Below are 15,415 nucleotides of genomic sequence, written 5' to 3'. Positions count from 1 at the left end.
TACCAACGGGTTAACCATTTCACTGCGACAATATAGAATGTTAACCATTTCACTGCCACATGACACAGGGTTAACCATTTCACTACCACACTACAAAAGGTTAACCTGTTCACTACCACAATACATAAGGTTAACCCTTTAACTACCACACTAGATACTGTTAACCCTTTCACCACCACACTACAGAAGGTTAACCCCTTTCACTACCACACTACAGACTGTTAACCCTTTTCACTACCACACTAGCAGACTACAGAGAGTGGCCCGTTCAGCCGAACGCACAATTGGAGGGGGGCTTCCCACTCTCCAGGGCATTTACAACAAGCGGTGCATGGGCAAGGCTAAGATAATTATCAAAGACTCAAGCCACCAAAACAACTGCCTCTTTGAACTGCTGCGGTCAGGCAAGCGATACCGGAGTCTCATGGCAAGCACAGAGAGACTCAGAAGAAGCTTCTATCCCCAGGCCATCAGGATGCTCAACGAACAATAACAATAGGTAACAACCATCAAATGCACTCACAGCTCACAGCACACACATCCACACGCACACACTCACTTTAAACATACAACTCACTGCAGCACCCACTTTAACCACTTTAGAACACCTAAGCACACTTTATATTTATTGGTAAAGAATTTGCACTACAACCCATACCTCATTACACCTTACTGTAAATTGTACCTAAATTGTACCTCATCCTTTGCACTGTATAGTATATTGTATGGTAACTCAGTTACTTCTACTCTACACTGAGCATTGTATATATATATATATACTGAACATTTTTGTCTACGTACTTGACTTCTATTTTATACTTGCTATACTTATTTCATACTTATCTATTTTTGCCTAGCACAGTCTCTGGAGCGTAACAGAAAGAAGCATTTTGTATAAGTATTCTGTACTTCTGTATGACAACTAATAAAGAAACTTGAACTTGAACTACATACAGTTAACCCTTTCACTACCACACTACAGAAGGTTAACACTTTCCTATACATCTTAGAATTAATTTCAAGGTCCTGGTGCTCACTTTTAGAGCTTTGCATGGCCAGGCACCAGAATATTTAACCGACCTGCTGGAACCATATGTGCCCAGCAGGACCCTGAGGACAGCTGACCAGGATCTGTTGGTCATTCCGCGCACCAGGTTGATCACCAAAGGTGACAGATCCTTTCAATCTGTAGCGCCTAGACTATGGAATGCCCTTCCTTGTGGCCTAAGAGCTGTAGCGTCTGTTGACATTTTTTAAAATCAGCTAAAGACATTACTGTTTAAGCAGGCCCTTGGGTAATGTTTGAGCTTCTCCTCCAGGTATAAAATATGTCTTTTGTTTTGTTTTGTTTCTCTGTGATGCATTGTGTTTTTGTTCTGTCTCTTATCTCTTGAATGGTTCTTGCTTTTTATTTTTATATTTTATATTTTATTTTATTTCTGCTGTATGTAAAGCATTTTGTGAGTTGTCTCTGTGAAAAGTGCTATATAAATAAACTTTACTTACTTACTTACTACCACACTACATAAGGTTAACCATTTCACTACCACACTACATAAGGTTAACCCATTCACTACCACACTACATAAGGTTAACCCTCTCAATACCACTCTACAGAAGGTTAACCCGTTCACTACCACACTACAGAAGGTTAACCCTTTCACTACCACACTACATAAGGTTAACCCTTTCACTACCACACTACAGAAGGTTAACCCCTTTCACTACCACACTACAGAAGGTTAACCCCTTTCACACTACCACACTACAGATGGTTAACCATCTGCAGTGTGGTAGTGAAAGGTTACCCTTCTGTTGTGTGGTAGTGAAAGGGATAAAGGAGATATTCAAAGTGTAGTCACTGGAAACCAAAGGGATTTGACAGCCAGCACCGCAGGAAATAAACAATTTATTATAAGCAACCCTAGCCTAGCTAGTGGATTATCTATAAAACTTGCATGGTTCTCCCTTGGTGGCAAGCGACCAATAAAACGTCCCAAATGAGGGACCTGTTAATTTACTTGTTAAAGCAAATTAAGAATTTATAAGCGCTTTTAGGTAAATGAGATCCTCTTTCATTGCTGCCCAAGTGGGACCCTCCGCTGCCAGATCCTGAGAGGACAGGTTAGCTGCTCCGAAAGCCGCAGAAGAAGACAATAAAACCTGTTAAATTGTTCCAGGTTTTATTACCACCGAGTTCCACAGCTGCTTTTGTGCGTAACTAAGGGAAACCGGGAGCCGACGGCGTCGGAATCCCACAGAGGCTAATGTAGGAAATTGAGCTTTGAGTTCTCTCTCTCTCTCTTTTTCTCGCGGAAGAGGGGGGTGGGGGTGAGGAGGGGGTGTTTGGGGTGCGGAGTTACCGGGGCAATCTGGTGGTGTACAGCTCTTTTTTAAAAACGCCTTTGCGGTTACAAATGTTAGCAGGGCCCACTTTTGTGTTTGATTGTATTGAGTGCGTCGCATAGGCCCTTGAGAATAGTTCAGTGCACTTGTAAAAGTCCTCTGTGGGACTGGTGAGCACTTTTCAGTAAGTGGGGGGAAATAATGGACTCCAGACCGTCCTGTGGAAGCGTCAAATGGCAATTTGTAGCTTCCCTGTGCCGTCTGAAATGAGTTATATAGAAATAATCTTTGTGGCCTTCCCAGTGATCTTGAATTGCCCGCACTTGCCGCAATAGAACTATTGTCTGCGTCTTGTCTGGGAGTCTGAATAGCTCTCTCACTCTCACTTACGCTGCCCTCAATAGCAAGGCTGAGAAGTTTGAAATTAAATGTTTATAGATTTGTCCTCTTTTATGTAGCTGTTTCTTTTGTAAAGTTAACGTGGCATTGCCAAGTGCCTTTGGTGTTTCGTGTGGTCGCTCTCTGTAAATGCTGCAGTGAACCCAGCGTTCAGGGTCTGAGCTTGAAGACATACTGTACTCTATGTCTAATACATAAACAAGCTGGTTCCATCTACTGCAGTTTCTGTAACTTTTAATTGGAATTCTTGACATAACCCTTTCACTACCACACTACAGAATGGTAACCTTTCACTAGGAGAACATACCTTAGTTTTGTCATTATGCTCTTGCAATTGTCGGGCTAGAGCCTTAGCATAAATCTTGACATCCAAATTCAAAAGTGACAAGGGACCTAGAACATTCAGTTGGATCCTTGTCTTTTTTAAAGAGCAAATAAATCAGTGCTGTCTTTGCATAAAATAACCCTCTTTTATTGAAAATGTTATCATTTCTTTAATCAAGTGGCCAAATATGTGCCTAAAGGTGAGATAAATAGCTGGTGGAATACCATCAGGGCCTGGGGATTTTACTTCTTTCAAATCATTGGCTGATTTTTAAATTTTTTGGAGCGTGATATCCATATTCAACTCTTCGGACTCTCACTCTGTTAGATGCTCTAATTTAACATTATTAAAAAAAACTGTCACATAGTTTCTTATCAAAAACAATTTCCAAGCTATACAACCCTTTATAAAATTAAGCAAAGGTTTTGCTTCACACACATGATAAATAATTTGAATACCAAATTTGCTTATGATATTGCAGAGGGGTAGCATATAAATGGAAAATAGCAAAGGGCCCAGGACAGAGCCTTGTGGGACACCGCATTGCACTGTGAAGGTAAATGGTAAATGGCTGCATTTTTATATAGCGCTTTTATCCAAAGCACTTTACAATTTGTTCCTCACATTTGACCCATTCACTCACACATTCACACACCGTTGGCAACCATGCAAGGTGCCAATCTGCACATCGGGAGCAATTAGGGGTTAAGTGTCTTGCTCAAGGACACTTTGACACGCTGCCCGGGAGGAGAGGAAATCTAACTGGGAACATCCATATTACCAGACGACTGCTCTACCTCCTGAGCCACTGTCGCCCCCAAGGTCTCAGATGTTAAATCATTAATGAAGATACTGTAAGAGCACATCTGTCATGAGCAGGGACTGGAGCAACCCGACGGAGGCGAGTTCAACCCACAACCCCACCTGCTGCAGATTAAACTCTGGGACAGTATAGGTCAGGTTACCGATCCTCATCTTGATTCCGACATACAAGTTCTGGATTGCTCATCCTGTGCATATTTCTCCATCTCTGCCTCTCTTATCCTTATCAGGAGCATTGTTTTCTTCTCAAAATAAGCTGCCCTGTCCATGCCTCATTTGGGTCGAGTATGACAGAAACAAGAGTTCCGCTTGTTTAATGTTTATTCTGAATACCAAATTGAGTTTAAAATATCTAGGTAATATCCGGATATAGTTGCAATGCTGCATTTTCCGTTGCTCTGTGCCAAACGCATCATGCTGACCGCTGATTGAAAACAGTTAATTCCATACCTCAGTAAATTCCGTCTGGAGCGACAAGAGAAGAAAAGGAAATAAATAAATAATCCCACAATCACTTCCCTCCCCTAACAGATTGCAAGAAAACGAGACCTCGCTGTGTGGAAATGAATGTCAGATGCACTTACTACAGTAGTAGTTTAAATGTTTCATTAGATGCTAATGTCTGGCTGTGTTTTTAATTGTTGCGAAATTTGCCTCCGGAATATTAAAACCATCTGTTTACTATCTTCCTGCCGGGCCAGCCTGTGCGGATGAGGTCATTAAATGAATGCATCCTTATGTTTCAACCTGCCTCTTAATTAATGTGTTTGTGTTACCATGTACAGTACACAGTCTGAGGCATTCGCACATGTGCACAAGCACACACACATACACACAGAGAAACACACCTAAAAGAATCCTTCAAAATGTCATTTTCTTCACATTGATGAATATCAAATTGCAGGAAAAACAGAAGAGACTAAACTTTTTTGTAGTGTGTAGTGTGTAGTACTTTCTATGTACAGTACCATGACATTTTGACATCATAAAATCACTATATATTGCAGTGTTTGTATCGCAATATATTGAAAACACATGAAACTCATGTATCATGATATGTATCATATCGTCAGCTTCTGGCCAATACACACACACACACACACACACACACACACACACACACACACACACACACACACACACACACACACACACACACACACACACACACACACACACCTACACGCACACACACGCACACACACACACACACACACATAGAATATTTATTTATGTCCACATAAAGACAATGTTTAAAGGACACAAATATTATCAGTGCACTTGTACATTGTGGGTTATTCTGATACAGTCGTGCCCAAATTGACAATGGCAACCAAAATAAGGAGCGGCCGCTCCAGGCCCGACAGGTGGATTGGCGTGGGGTCATGGGGAGTCCATTGTTGTTGGTAGATTATCCCACTTTGGAGCGCTCGCTTGTAGGCAACTTTGATCGCCGAGACCAGACATGTAGTCCAGAATAATCTCCACAAGAACATATTGCACATTACTACGTTAACGGCGGCAGTTATGACGGGTGTTTGCTCAGATGTTAACTAATTCTCTGCCACGCTTGGAACGGGATATGACTATGTGCTGCCACGCATTAAACCAATGGGGTCGGTCACCTTGTTTGCAGGGCTATAACTATATTCTATATTATAGCTATGGATGCAATACTATGGCCCATTTGACATTGAGTATCTATCGTTCACGATGTGAAAAAGAAAAAAAATGTCATCCATACATTCCCGTTTTATACCGTGGTGAATATATACGTATGGTTTTAGAGCCGTTTAGGGTAATTTCTGGGAGGCTAGTAATAGCCTGCAACGTATATTATACTTAATCCATTGTCATTTCGTCCCTATACATAGCCCTTGTTTGCAGGGCTATAACTATATTCTATATTATAGCTATGGATGTAATACTATGGCCCATTTGACATTGAGTATCTATCGTTCACGATGTGAAAAAGAAAAAAAAATTCATCCATACATTCCCGTTTTATACCGTGATGAATATACGTATGGTTTTAGAGCGTTTTAGGGTAATTCCTGGGAGGCTAGTAATAGCCTGCAACGTATATTATACTTAATCCATTGTCATTTCGTCCCTATACACGCTACAATAAAAAATTCAAATGCATATGATCGGTATATAATGTACCATCATGAATGCATGAAAGGGGGGGGGGGTCGTTTCTGATTAATTGATTGTCAATAACAGCATCCATTAGTACAACAACGTACGCTGATCAGGGCACAATCAAGCTGAAATTGACGTTAAATTGCTCTTATCTGTGGCCGGTGGGATTCCAAAAAGAATATTCCAATTATTATTATCACGACATAACCCACCACAGCATAATGAATCGGGGGTCCCGAAAGCGATTCAATGCGATCGGGTGAAGCCCTTGGTCCAGGTTACTAGAAAAGTCCGCCCGTAGGCATTTCATCAACGCACAGCCCCATACACAGAATCTCAAAGGAAGTGCAACACCGGCCGCATACCACCAGGCGGCGGTATTGGACTTTTGTTATCTCAGGCTGCGGTTACACTAGGGCCGATTTCGTTTTCAGTTTTCAGTTTCAGTTTCGTTTTTCAGAACGCTACGTAATGGCAGGCAAGTTAGACATCGTTTTGTCTCCTGACCACCGAGTGATGTATATACATTAGGGCTGTCCCCGACTAAGGATTTGGATGGTAGACTATGATTGGCCAAAATTAGCCGTTAGTCGACTATTGGTCGACAAAAAAAAAGTATAATATTTATAAGTATTATTATTATTATTATAATTTCTTTTTTAATCATTCAATTTGGGCTGTGGGGGGTGCTTAATGTCTGAAGGACTCGACTGAAGGCTTCTTGTCCTCTGCAAAAGCATGTAATTGGTCCACTGATGGATACATCTTGATTTTGTCTTGTCTAGTGTGTTCATTAGATGGGTGAAATCCTCAGTGCCTCTGTGCCTGTTTTTGTAGGCAGTTAGCCTCTGGTATGTGTGCCATTAGCGTTAGCCACGCTTTTTTTTTTCTATGCCTCTTTTCTTTTGGAAAGAATGAAAAAAAATATATATATATTCGACTAAGAGGTTGGCCAGTCGACTACGGCTCCTTTCGACCGATTAGTCGACTAATCGACTAATAGGGGTCAGCCCTAATATACATGTAGTACAATGTATGCGATGTAGTTCAAACATGAAGGCCATTTTCAACCAATCAGAAAGGTTGAACGAGTCACTCCACATCCTGCTCAAAATCTCAGAAAAGCCACCATCTTTATACCTTGCATGAGCCATTTATCTACATAGCATTTAGTTTTCAGCAAGAAATAAAGTGCAATAAACAAAAACAGATACATTCACTGTGTGTTCTGCCTCATTTGTTGATGATTTGTTGATGAAACAAAACTAACATCAACACAATTGACCACCATGAGCGGAGTTTAGTCTTACAAAAATATCGCCGATTTTGTTAGCTCTCGTGCTAACGTGATTGGGATATGCCATTATAACAGTATAGCATTGTGGCTAGCAGGGTAGTAATTAACGTTATGCTAGCAGAATGAATGGATGTAAACTTTATTTAACAGATTGCAGAATGGCAACAATACAATACGGCTCAATACAAACAATTGTTAAGGGAATGCAGACTGTTGTAGCTTGGACTGGGCTCCTTATAACAATAACTTGACAACACGTTGGTAGCCGCAGCTACTTGGGACAGCTCTGCTGTAAACACTTGAAATAACTAATGGACGGAGTCGAGGTCCAGCCAGGGGATAATTTGGCGTCGCTCTCTACTGCGCATGGGCATTTGGCAGAACGGCTCCGTATCCGGCTTGCGCAAATTACATGGCACCATTGTCGGCGAGTTTTGGTAAGTTTCCAAAACGAAAACACCCTTTCAGCGTTGCCACTAGAAAAACGCGTTTTCCTGCCAAAACTGCGTTTCTTTTTAACTTGGACATGCAAACGTAATCATTCGGAAATAGAACGTTGCTGTTTTACACCAGTGTAACCATGGCCTCAGACTCATTCCCTATGGTAACACCAGCCTTCCTGGATAGATACTGAATGGAAATAGCGAATAAAAGAAATAACGATCAAATAACGAGTATACTCATTGTTGGCGTCCAACGATTGCCGGCCAATAACGAGTATACTCGTCATTGGCAGTGAAAATAGCTGTGTCTAATCTGGTGCTAAACCATGTTAACAGCCTTGAAAGATGAACTCCTCTTTATCACAGGTTATTATACACAGTTAAATTTGTCCAGGATTCTACTGAGATGGAGATATTCTGATTATTTCACTGATAGCATTACGATTCACCAGTAATTTATGAATGAAGGGTGTACAACATAATATCCAATATAGCTCTACAATGACTTCAGTTCATAAGCCTGTCAAAGTATTGTATGGGGCTGTTAATATTTCAATCAGTAGGTACAGTAGCAGTAGCTTCCAGTGCCCTCTATGAAATGTTGTGTGTGTGTGCAAGTGTGTGTGTGTGCATAGGTGTGCGTGCATATGTGTGTCTCTGTGTGTGTGTGTGTGTGTGTGTGTGTGTGTTAGGGCTGCACGATTAATCGATTTTTAATCGAAATCGCGATTTGGAATGATGCAATTATCAAATCGCCAGGCCTGCAATTAAAATATATACATATATATATATATATTTTTTTTTTTTTTTTTTTACATTATTTAACCAGGAAGTCCCATTGAGATACAAGATCGGTTTGGGAGAGGGAGGTAAGGGGTTTTAGATTGTGTGTTGTGAAGTTTAGACTTCAGAGAGGGAGAGTAAAGTACAGAAAAAAAGGTACCGTTGGGTACCGGTATCGATTCCCAGGTAAAAAGAAACATTTTCAGGCTCTGTGTCCCGAAAAGACCCACCGCGTAGGCCAGATGCAAGCCGCATTTTACAATAAACCTCTGTGAGGCTGCTTATTTTTTTTATTATTATAATCGCAAATTGAATCGCAATCGCAATATCTGTGAGAAAAATCGCAATTCGATTATTTCCCAAAATCGAGTGAGTGAGTGAGTGAGTGAGTGAGTGAGTGAGTGAGTGAGTGAGTGAGTGAGTGAGTGAGTGAGTGAGTGAGTGAGTGAGTGAGTGAGTGAGTGAGTGAGTGAGTGAGTGAGTGAGTGTGTGTGTGTGTGTGTACCGGTGTGTGTGCGCGTGCGTGTGTGTGTGTGTCTGTCTGTCAGCAGGGACAGTGGTTGGCTAATAAATAGTATAGGTCAACATGTTTTGATGATGTACTGTAGTAGCAGACTGCGGGCATAAACACTGGCCTTACCCTTTATACTTGTATACAGGCCTCTCTCTCTCTGATCCAGGGTCAGTTTGGATGATATATTATTCTCTTAATGTGTGTGTGTGTGTGTGTGTGTGTGTGTGTGTGTGTGTGTGTGTGTGTGTGTGTGTGTGTGTGTGTGTGTGTGTGTGTGTGTGTGTGTGTGTGTGTGTGTGTGTGTGTGTGTGTGTGTGTGTGTGTGTTGTTTTGAGTGTATGTGTGTGCGTGCACGCTGTATCTCCAGGGTATCTCCCTCCAGTCCTGTGTCCCCGCTCTCCTCCCTCTCCTCCACACCAACACACACATAGGCCCGTCATTCCCAGCGCTCCCACTTCCCACTTATCACGCTTGGCGCTCCGGCAAAACCCTGCCACCTTTTCCACCCCATCACGGATATCTCTCCCAAGGAGAAGGATTCCTTACTTTCCCTTTCACTGCCACACTACAGAAGGTTAACCATTTGGTAGTGTGGTAGTGAAAGGGTTAACCGTTTGGTGGTGTGGTAGTGAAATGGTTAACCATTTGGTGGTGTGGTGGTGAAAGGGTTAACCATTTGGTGGTGTGGTACTGAAAGGGTTAATGGCTACAGAAAGGGGGACCATCTTCATTATGCACTTAACTCAAGGGCTCTTTAGGCATCCCCCTCACCCCAGGCCCCTGTCGTTACAGTAAGCAACGGCCAGTACCTGGAATGAGAATATAGGGGGGGGGGGGGGGGGGGGGGGGGGGGGGGTTGCATACACTCTTAAAAAATATATGTTGAAATAATACAGGATGTGTTGTTCCTAACCTAAATATATAGGTGTTTGGTTTTTTGGTAAAGATTTTAAGCCTATATTTTCAGATATAGGAAACATTGGTTCTCAAACTTGTTCATGTCATGTAATAGGTCAGGGACCAAAAATGTTGTCTAAGGGACCTCCATCTGAGAAGATATTAAATAATATGATTATGTCCAGAATTCCTGTGTCTAGAATATATAATGTGGAGAGTGAAACCTATGATCTTATACATATACTTATTATCTTCTAGTGAATAAAATACAAGTGAAATTGAACGATTCCTCATTGACCTGGAACCCCTTCAAGGACCGCCACTGTGAGAACCCACACTGCGAGTTAGCAGCACATTGGTGTGTTATTTCAACACATGTTTTTTAAGAGTGTAGTTTAGGTGCGGGGAGGAAGTAAATGGAGAGAGAGGGTAGACATCTTCAACTCCAATTCCTCAGTGTGCAGTGTGTGTGCTGCATCCTCTGCTTTTCCTATTAGGTGGCATGCTAGCTGCCCTTTACTGCCGCTCCATGCCGCTCCATAAAGCAGGCTCTTTATGCGCTTTGAAATAAAAACCTATGCAGCTTGTCTGGCCTGGGAGGAGCAGTAAGCAGCTTCTGAGGATATAAATTACAAACTTGGACTGGGATAGTCCCCCCCTCCGCCCTCACGCCCCCACGCTCCTATACGTGTCTCTTATGGTATTCTCACAATACCTCTAACCAGTGGTGGAAAGTATGTACAATTTTGAGCTACTTGTACTTTACATAATAAAGACATGCATGTTAGGCAGGGACTACAGATGAAAACTAGCTCATTGGCTAATTCTGGCACATTTACATTGACGTGGAAACGGAAGATGTTGATTAATGTGCACTGTCCCTGAAATTAGTTTTGAACTCAAAACTATGATCGCGTTTACCGAGCATGTTTTTCGTCCGTTGAAACACAGAACTGTGATCGTTAGAAAAACACGTTTCAGATTAGGTAAAATAGACATAGAATGTACCTTACCTTAGCCAGAAGGTATTCCAAAAGAATAATTCCAAGTGATCGCATCGCCATCGCGATTACCAGTGTATATGTCTATACACATTTCGATGGTCAAATACGCTTATGCAACGGAATCCCGAGGCGAGGACTGTGAATTTCTGTCCCAGGAGAAGGAGGGGCCACTCGCGAGGAGAAACTGAGTGAAGCTGACTATCAGCCCAGAGCCTCATGCAGTTCAGATACGGGACGATACTGCCACCTGGTGATAGTCGATCAGAATGCAGTTCCAATGTGTCGGGACGTGCCTAAATGATGCAGATCGCTCTGGGCAACTGTGTAGAGCGGGGATCAAAGTAAAAAGATCAAACGATCCGAAAACGACTTTTTACGTATATGGCACTCAACGATCAGCGCCCAGAAATGTAAAAAGACGTTTCTGGCACAGAATGTGTTAACATAACCTATAGAGGTCAATGGATCGAGAATCGAATGCTCCCAAGCACCGGAATACACAAACGTCATGTAGAATGCATACTTTTTAGATACTTAAGTACATTCAAGAGCACACACTTCTCTACTTTTACTTAAGTAGAATTTGAATGGATGGCTTTTTCTTTTACCAGAGTACTCATTTATCTGGGTATTTCTACTTTTACTTAAGTAAAGGAACTGTGTACTTCTTCCACCACTGCCTTTAACATTACATCCAACACTACCTCCAATACTTTTTAAAGTATTTTAATTTATTTGTATTAGTATTTGTTAATCAATATTAATTAAAGGGGAACTATTTTACTATTTCTTTCACTATTTGGGACTTTTACACAATTCCTGTGAGTTTATGGAACACTTCTGTAATTATATATTTTTTTTAATTCATTGTTTTGTATTTCTAATCAAGTCTTCAAAAACAGCATTTTTCTACCTCAAGATCTTAAGCCGTTTTGAGCCTGGGCTCCAACCACAATGGTAAACCACTGCGGGACATGATGATTATCATGCAGCGGTGTCTTTCTGACATCACAAATCATCACATTTTCAGATGACTCAGTTCAGTGAGGGTGAATATTGTGAGGGGAGAATTGGAAGAATGCGCCAATATGAGAATTAGAGACATAGATCATATTAATATAAGTCCACATAGCTAGGAAACAATGCTAAACACTGAAAAAGGCCATTTATAAGATAGTTCCCCTTTAATACATAACAATAAATAATAACAGTTTATATTATATATTGTATATATATTGTGTGTGTGAATGTATTTGGCAAACAAACACAACACTGATTATTATTAAATGGGCTCAGAGGTATTTGGATTGGCATAACCCCCCCTCCCTTTTTTTTCTTTTGGTTTTAATTTGTTTAGTCTCTTTCTTCTTTCTATTCATCATCTCTGACACTGTGTCTGGAATCCTGTAGCCTCAGCATGTGGCGTCTGCTTGGAAGAGAGAGTGAGGAGACATTTGATTATTCTTCTGTCTTCTTCTCCCTGCTTCTTCTCCCTGCTCCCTTTTCCTAGGTTGATAGGAATGATGTCATGCTGCGAGATCATGGCGTCTAGCGTTGGCAGGCAGAGTGGCGGCTGCTGCGCAGGTCGCTCAGTATAGGCTCCCTCTCAACAGGCTCATAAACATGACAGATTTACGCACATAGTGTTGTCACCCCCCGCCGCCAGTTCTCACATTCATGGACTGACTACGGGATGCTTTCCCTAGAGCCATTGTTATCATGACAAGCTCCAAAACAGTAGTGTTACAAAAATATCTTCCGTTTGTCAATGTACATTATGTTCTCTTTGTGCACAGTGTTTGTTATTAACATATGGTCTCTGTGTGTATGTGTTGTGTGTGTTGTGTTGTGTTGTGTTAAGTTAATGCAGTGTTTCTCAAAGTGTGGGGCGCAGAAGCATGACGGGAGGAGGCGCGAGCGACGGGGGAACTAACGCGTTGAACTGTTGTTTTGACAGCACGTTTCTCGTGGCTAGGGCTGCAACGATGAAAGACATTTCGTCAGTATGTCATACTGTATGGTCTTTACAGTATGTGTGTGTGTGTGTTGTATTTAACTGATTATCTGCCAACAACGATTATATACGTGTTTGTCCGCCAATCGTTGAACGCCAACCACGTATATATATACGTTATTTGATTGTTTTTCCTTTTTTTCCGATATTTTTATTCATTATTCATCCAGGGACCTTGGTGTTACCATAGGGAATGAGTCTGAGATCGCAAAAGTCTAATACCGCCACCTGGTGGGATGCGGCCGGTATTGCACATCCTTTGAAACTCTATGTATTGGCCTGTGCGTCGATTATATTGGTCCGGGGCGGACTTTTCTAGTAACCTGAAGCTAGGGCTTCACCCGATCGCATTGAATCATTTTCGGGACCCCCGATTCATCATGCTCTCGTGGGCCAAATGGACATACGATCTACCAGATGGCAATCAAATAATTGGAATATTCTTTTTGGAATCCCACCGGCCACAGGTAAGAGCAATTTAACGTCAATTTCAGCATGATTGTGCCTTGTTTTCATAGCCATCACCCTGATCAGCGTATGTTGTTGTACTAACGAATGCCGTTATTGACAATCAATTAATCAGAAACGACCCCCCCCCCCCTTTCATGCATTCATGATGGAACATAATACCGATCATATGCATTTTAATTTTTAATGGTACCGTGTGTAGGGACGAAATGCCAATGGATAATATATAATACATGTCGCAGGCTATTACTAGCCTCCCAGGAATTACCCTAAACCGCTCTAAAACCATACTTATATTCACCACCCGTATAATTCCTGTATAAAACGGGAATATATGGATGGAAAAATTATTTCTTTTTCACATCTTGAGCGATAGATACTCGATGTCAAATGGGCCATAGTATTGCATCCATAGCTATAATAAAGAATATAGTTATAGCCCTGCAAACAAGGTGACTGACTCCATTGGTTTAATGAGTGGCAGCGCATAGCCATATCCCAGAAACAGCGTGGCAGAGAATGAGTTAACGCATGGTCTTTACAGTACGTGTGTGTGTTGTGTTTAACGTATGGTCTTTATGTGTGTGTGTCGTGTTTAACTCTTTGGGTGCCACACACTTTCCCCATCTGTACCGCCTGGCGCCAGCGTTATTGACCATTTTAGCGATGTTTGCAGACCCATCGTGTGTTCTGTATTATAGCTATGGAGACAATAGTATGGCTCATTTGACAGGCATTGTTCATAGTCCATTACTGACTAATCAGTTAATTTCTACACACTGTAGTTTGTTACACGCTACACGCTAAACATCGCCCCTTTCCAAAATAATCCAGTATTTTCCCATAGATCGCCAGATATGACGCGTTATATGCAATAAGCCCAAATCTTTCTGGTTGATCGCCTGAAACCCCAAATACTCCCAAATCAAAGGTATATACCATGTACATATGTGCCTTCACAAAATCATCAAGGGGGGGGGGGGTCGTTTCAACTAGAAACTGTAAAAACACGGTATAACACAACACTGTGATCGTTACAAAAACATGTTTCAGGTTTGGTCAAATAGACATATAATATACCTTCCCTTAGCCAGAAGGTATTCCAAAAAGAATAATTCCCAGTGATCGCATTGTATACTGACCGTATAGAACGGGGATCAAAGGAAAAATATCAAAGGATCTAAAAACGAGATATTACGTTTTTGGCACTCAGCACTTGGTGGCGAAACACGAGTAATTACGTTTCTGGCACCCAAAGAGTTAACGTATGGTCTTCATGTGTGTGTGTTTTGCAGCTGAAGCCCGGGCAGAACACCTGTAAGGACAGTGACAGTGGGAGTGTGAGCGGAGGATCCAAGCCGTCCGTCAGAAGCAGCTCCAGGGACAGGGTGACTGATGTGAGTACAGTAACACACTACAGGGTGACTGATGTGAGTACAGTAACACACTACAGGCTGACTGGTGTGAGTACAGTAACACACTACATGGTGACTGATGTGAGTACAGTAACACACTACAGGGTGACTGATGTGAGTACAGTAACACACTACATGCTGACTGATGTGAGTACAGTAACACACTACATGGTGACTGATGTGAGTACAGTAACACACTACAGGGTGACTGGTGTGAGTACAGTAACACACTACATGGTGACTGATGTGAGTACAGTAACACACTACATGCTGACTGATGTGAGTACAGTAACACACTACATGGTGACTGATGTGAGTACAGTAACACACTACAGGGTGACTGGTGTGAGTACAGTAACACACTACATGGTGACTGATGTGAGTACAGTAACACACTACATGCTGACTGATGTGAGTACAGTAACACACTACATGGTGACTGATGTGAGTACAGTAACACACTACAGGGTGACTGGTGTGAGTACAGTAACACACTACATGGTGACTGATGTGAGTACAGTAACACACTACATGCTGACTGAT

At 41.8% G+C, this 15,415-nt stretch overlaps 1 protein-coding gene across 1 annotated transcript in view; it reads left to right on the top strand.

Annotated features, from left to right (window-relative positions):
• auts2a (activator of transcription and developmental regulator AUTS2 a) overlaps positions 1–15,415 on the top strand; it is a 537,648-nt gene that overhangs the window by 73,259 nt on the left and 448,974 nt on the right. Inside the window, exon 2 of the mRNA XM_084320130.1 lies at positions 14,753–14,854. Within this exon, the coding sequence (XP_084176256.1) occupies positions 14,753–14,854 (102 nt within the window). The remainder of the gene's footprint in view (positions 1–14,752; positions 14,855–15,415) is intronic.

The sequence above is a fragment of the Notolepis coatsorum genome (genome assembly GCF_963971535.1).
Source record: "Notolepis coatsorum genome assembly, chromosome: 8".
Lineage (NCBI taxonomy): Eukaryota > Metazoa > Chordata > Actinopteri > Aulopiformes > Paralepididae > Notolepis > Notolepis coatsorum.
The sequence above is the reverse complement of the archived record's forward strand: the minus strand, read 5'-3'. Positions and strand labels throughout refer to the sequence as shown.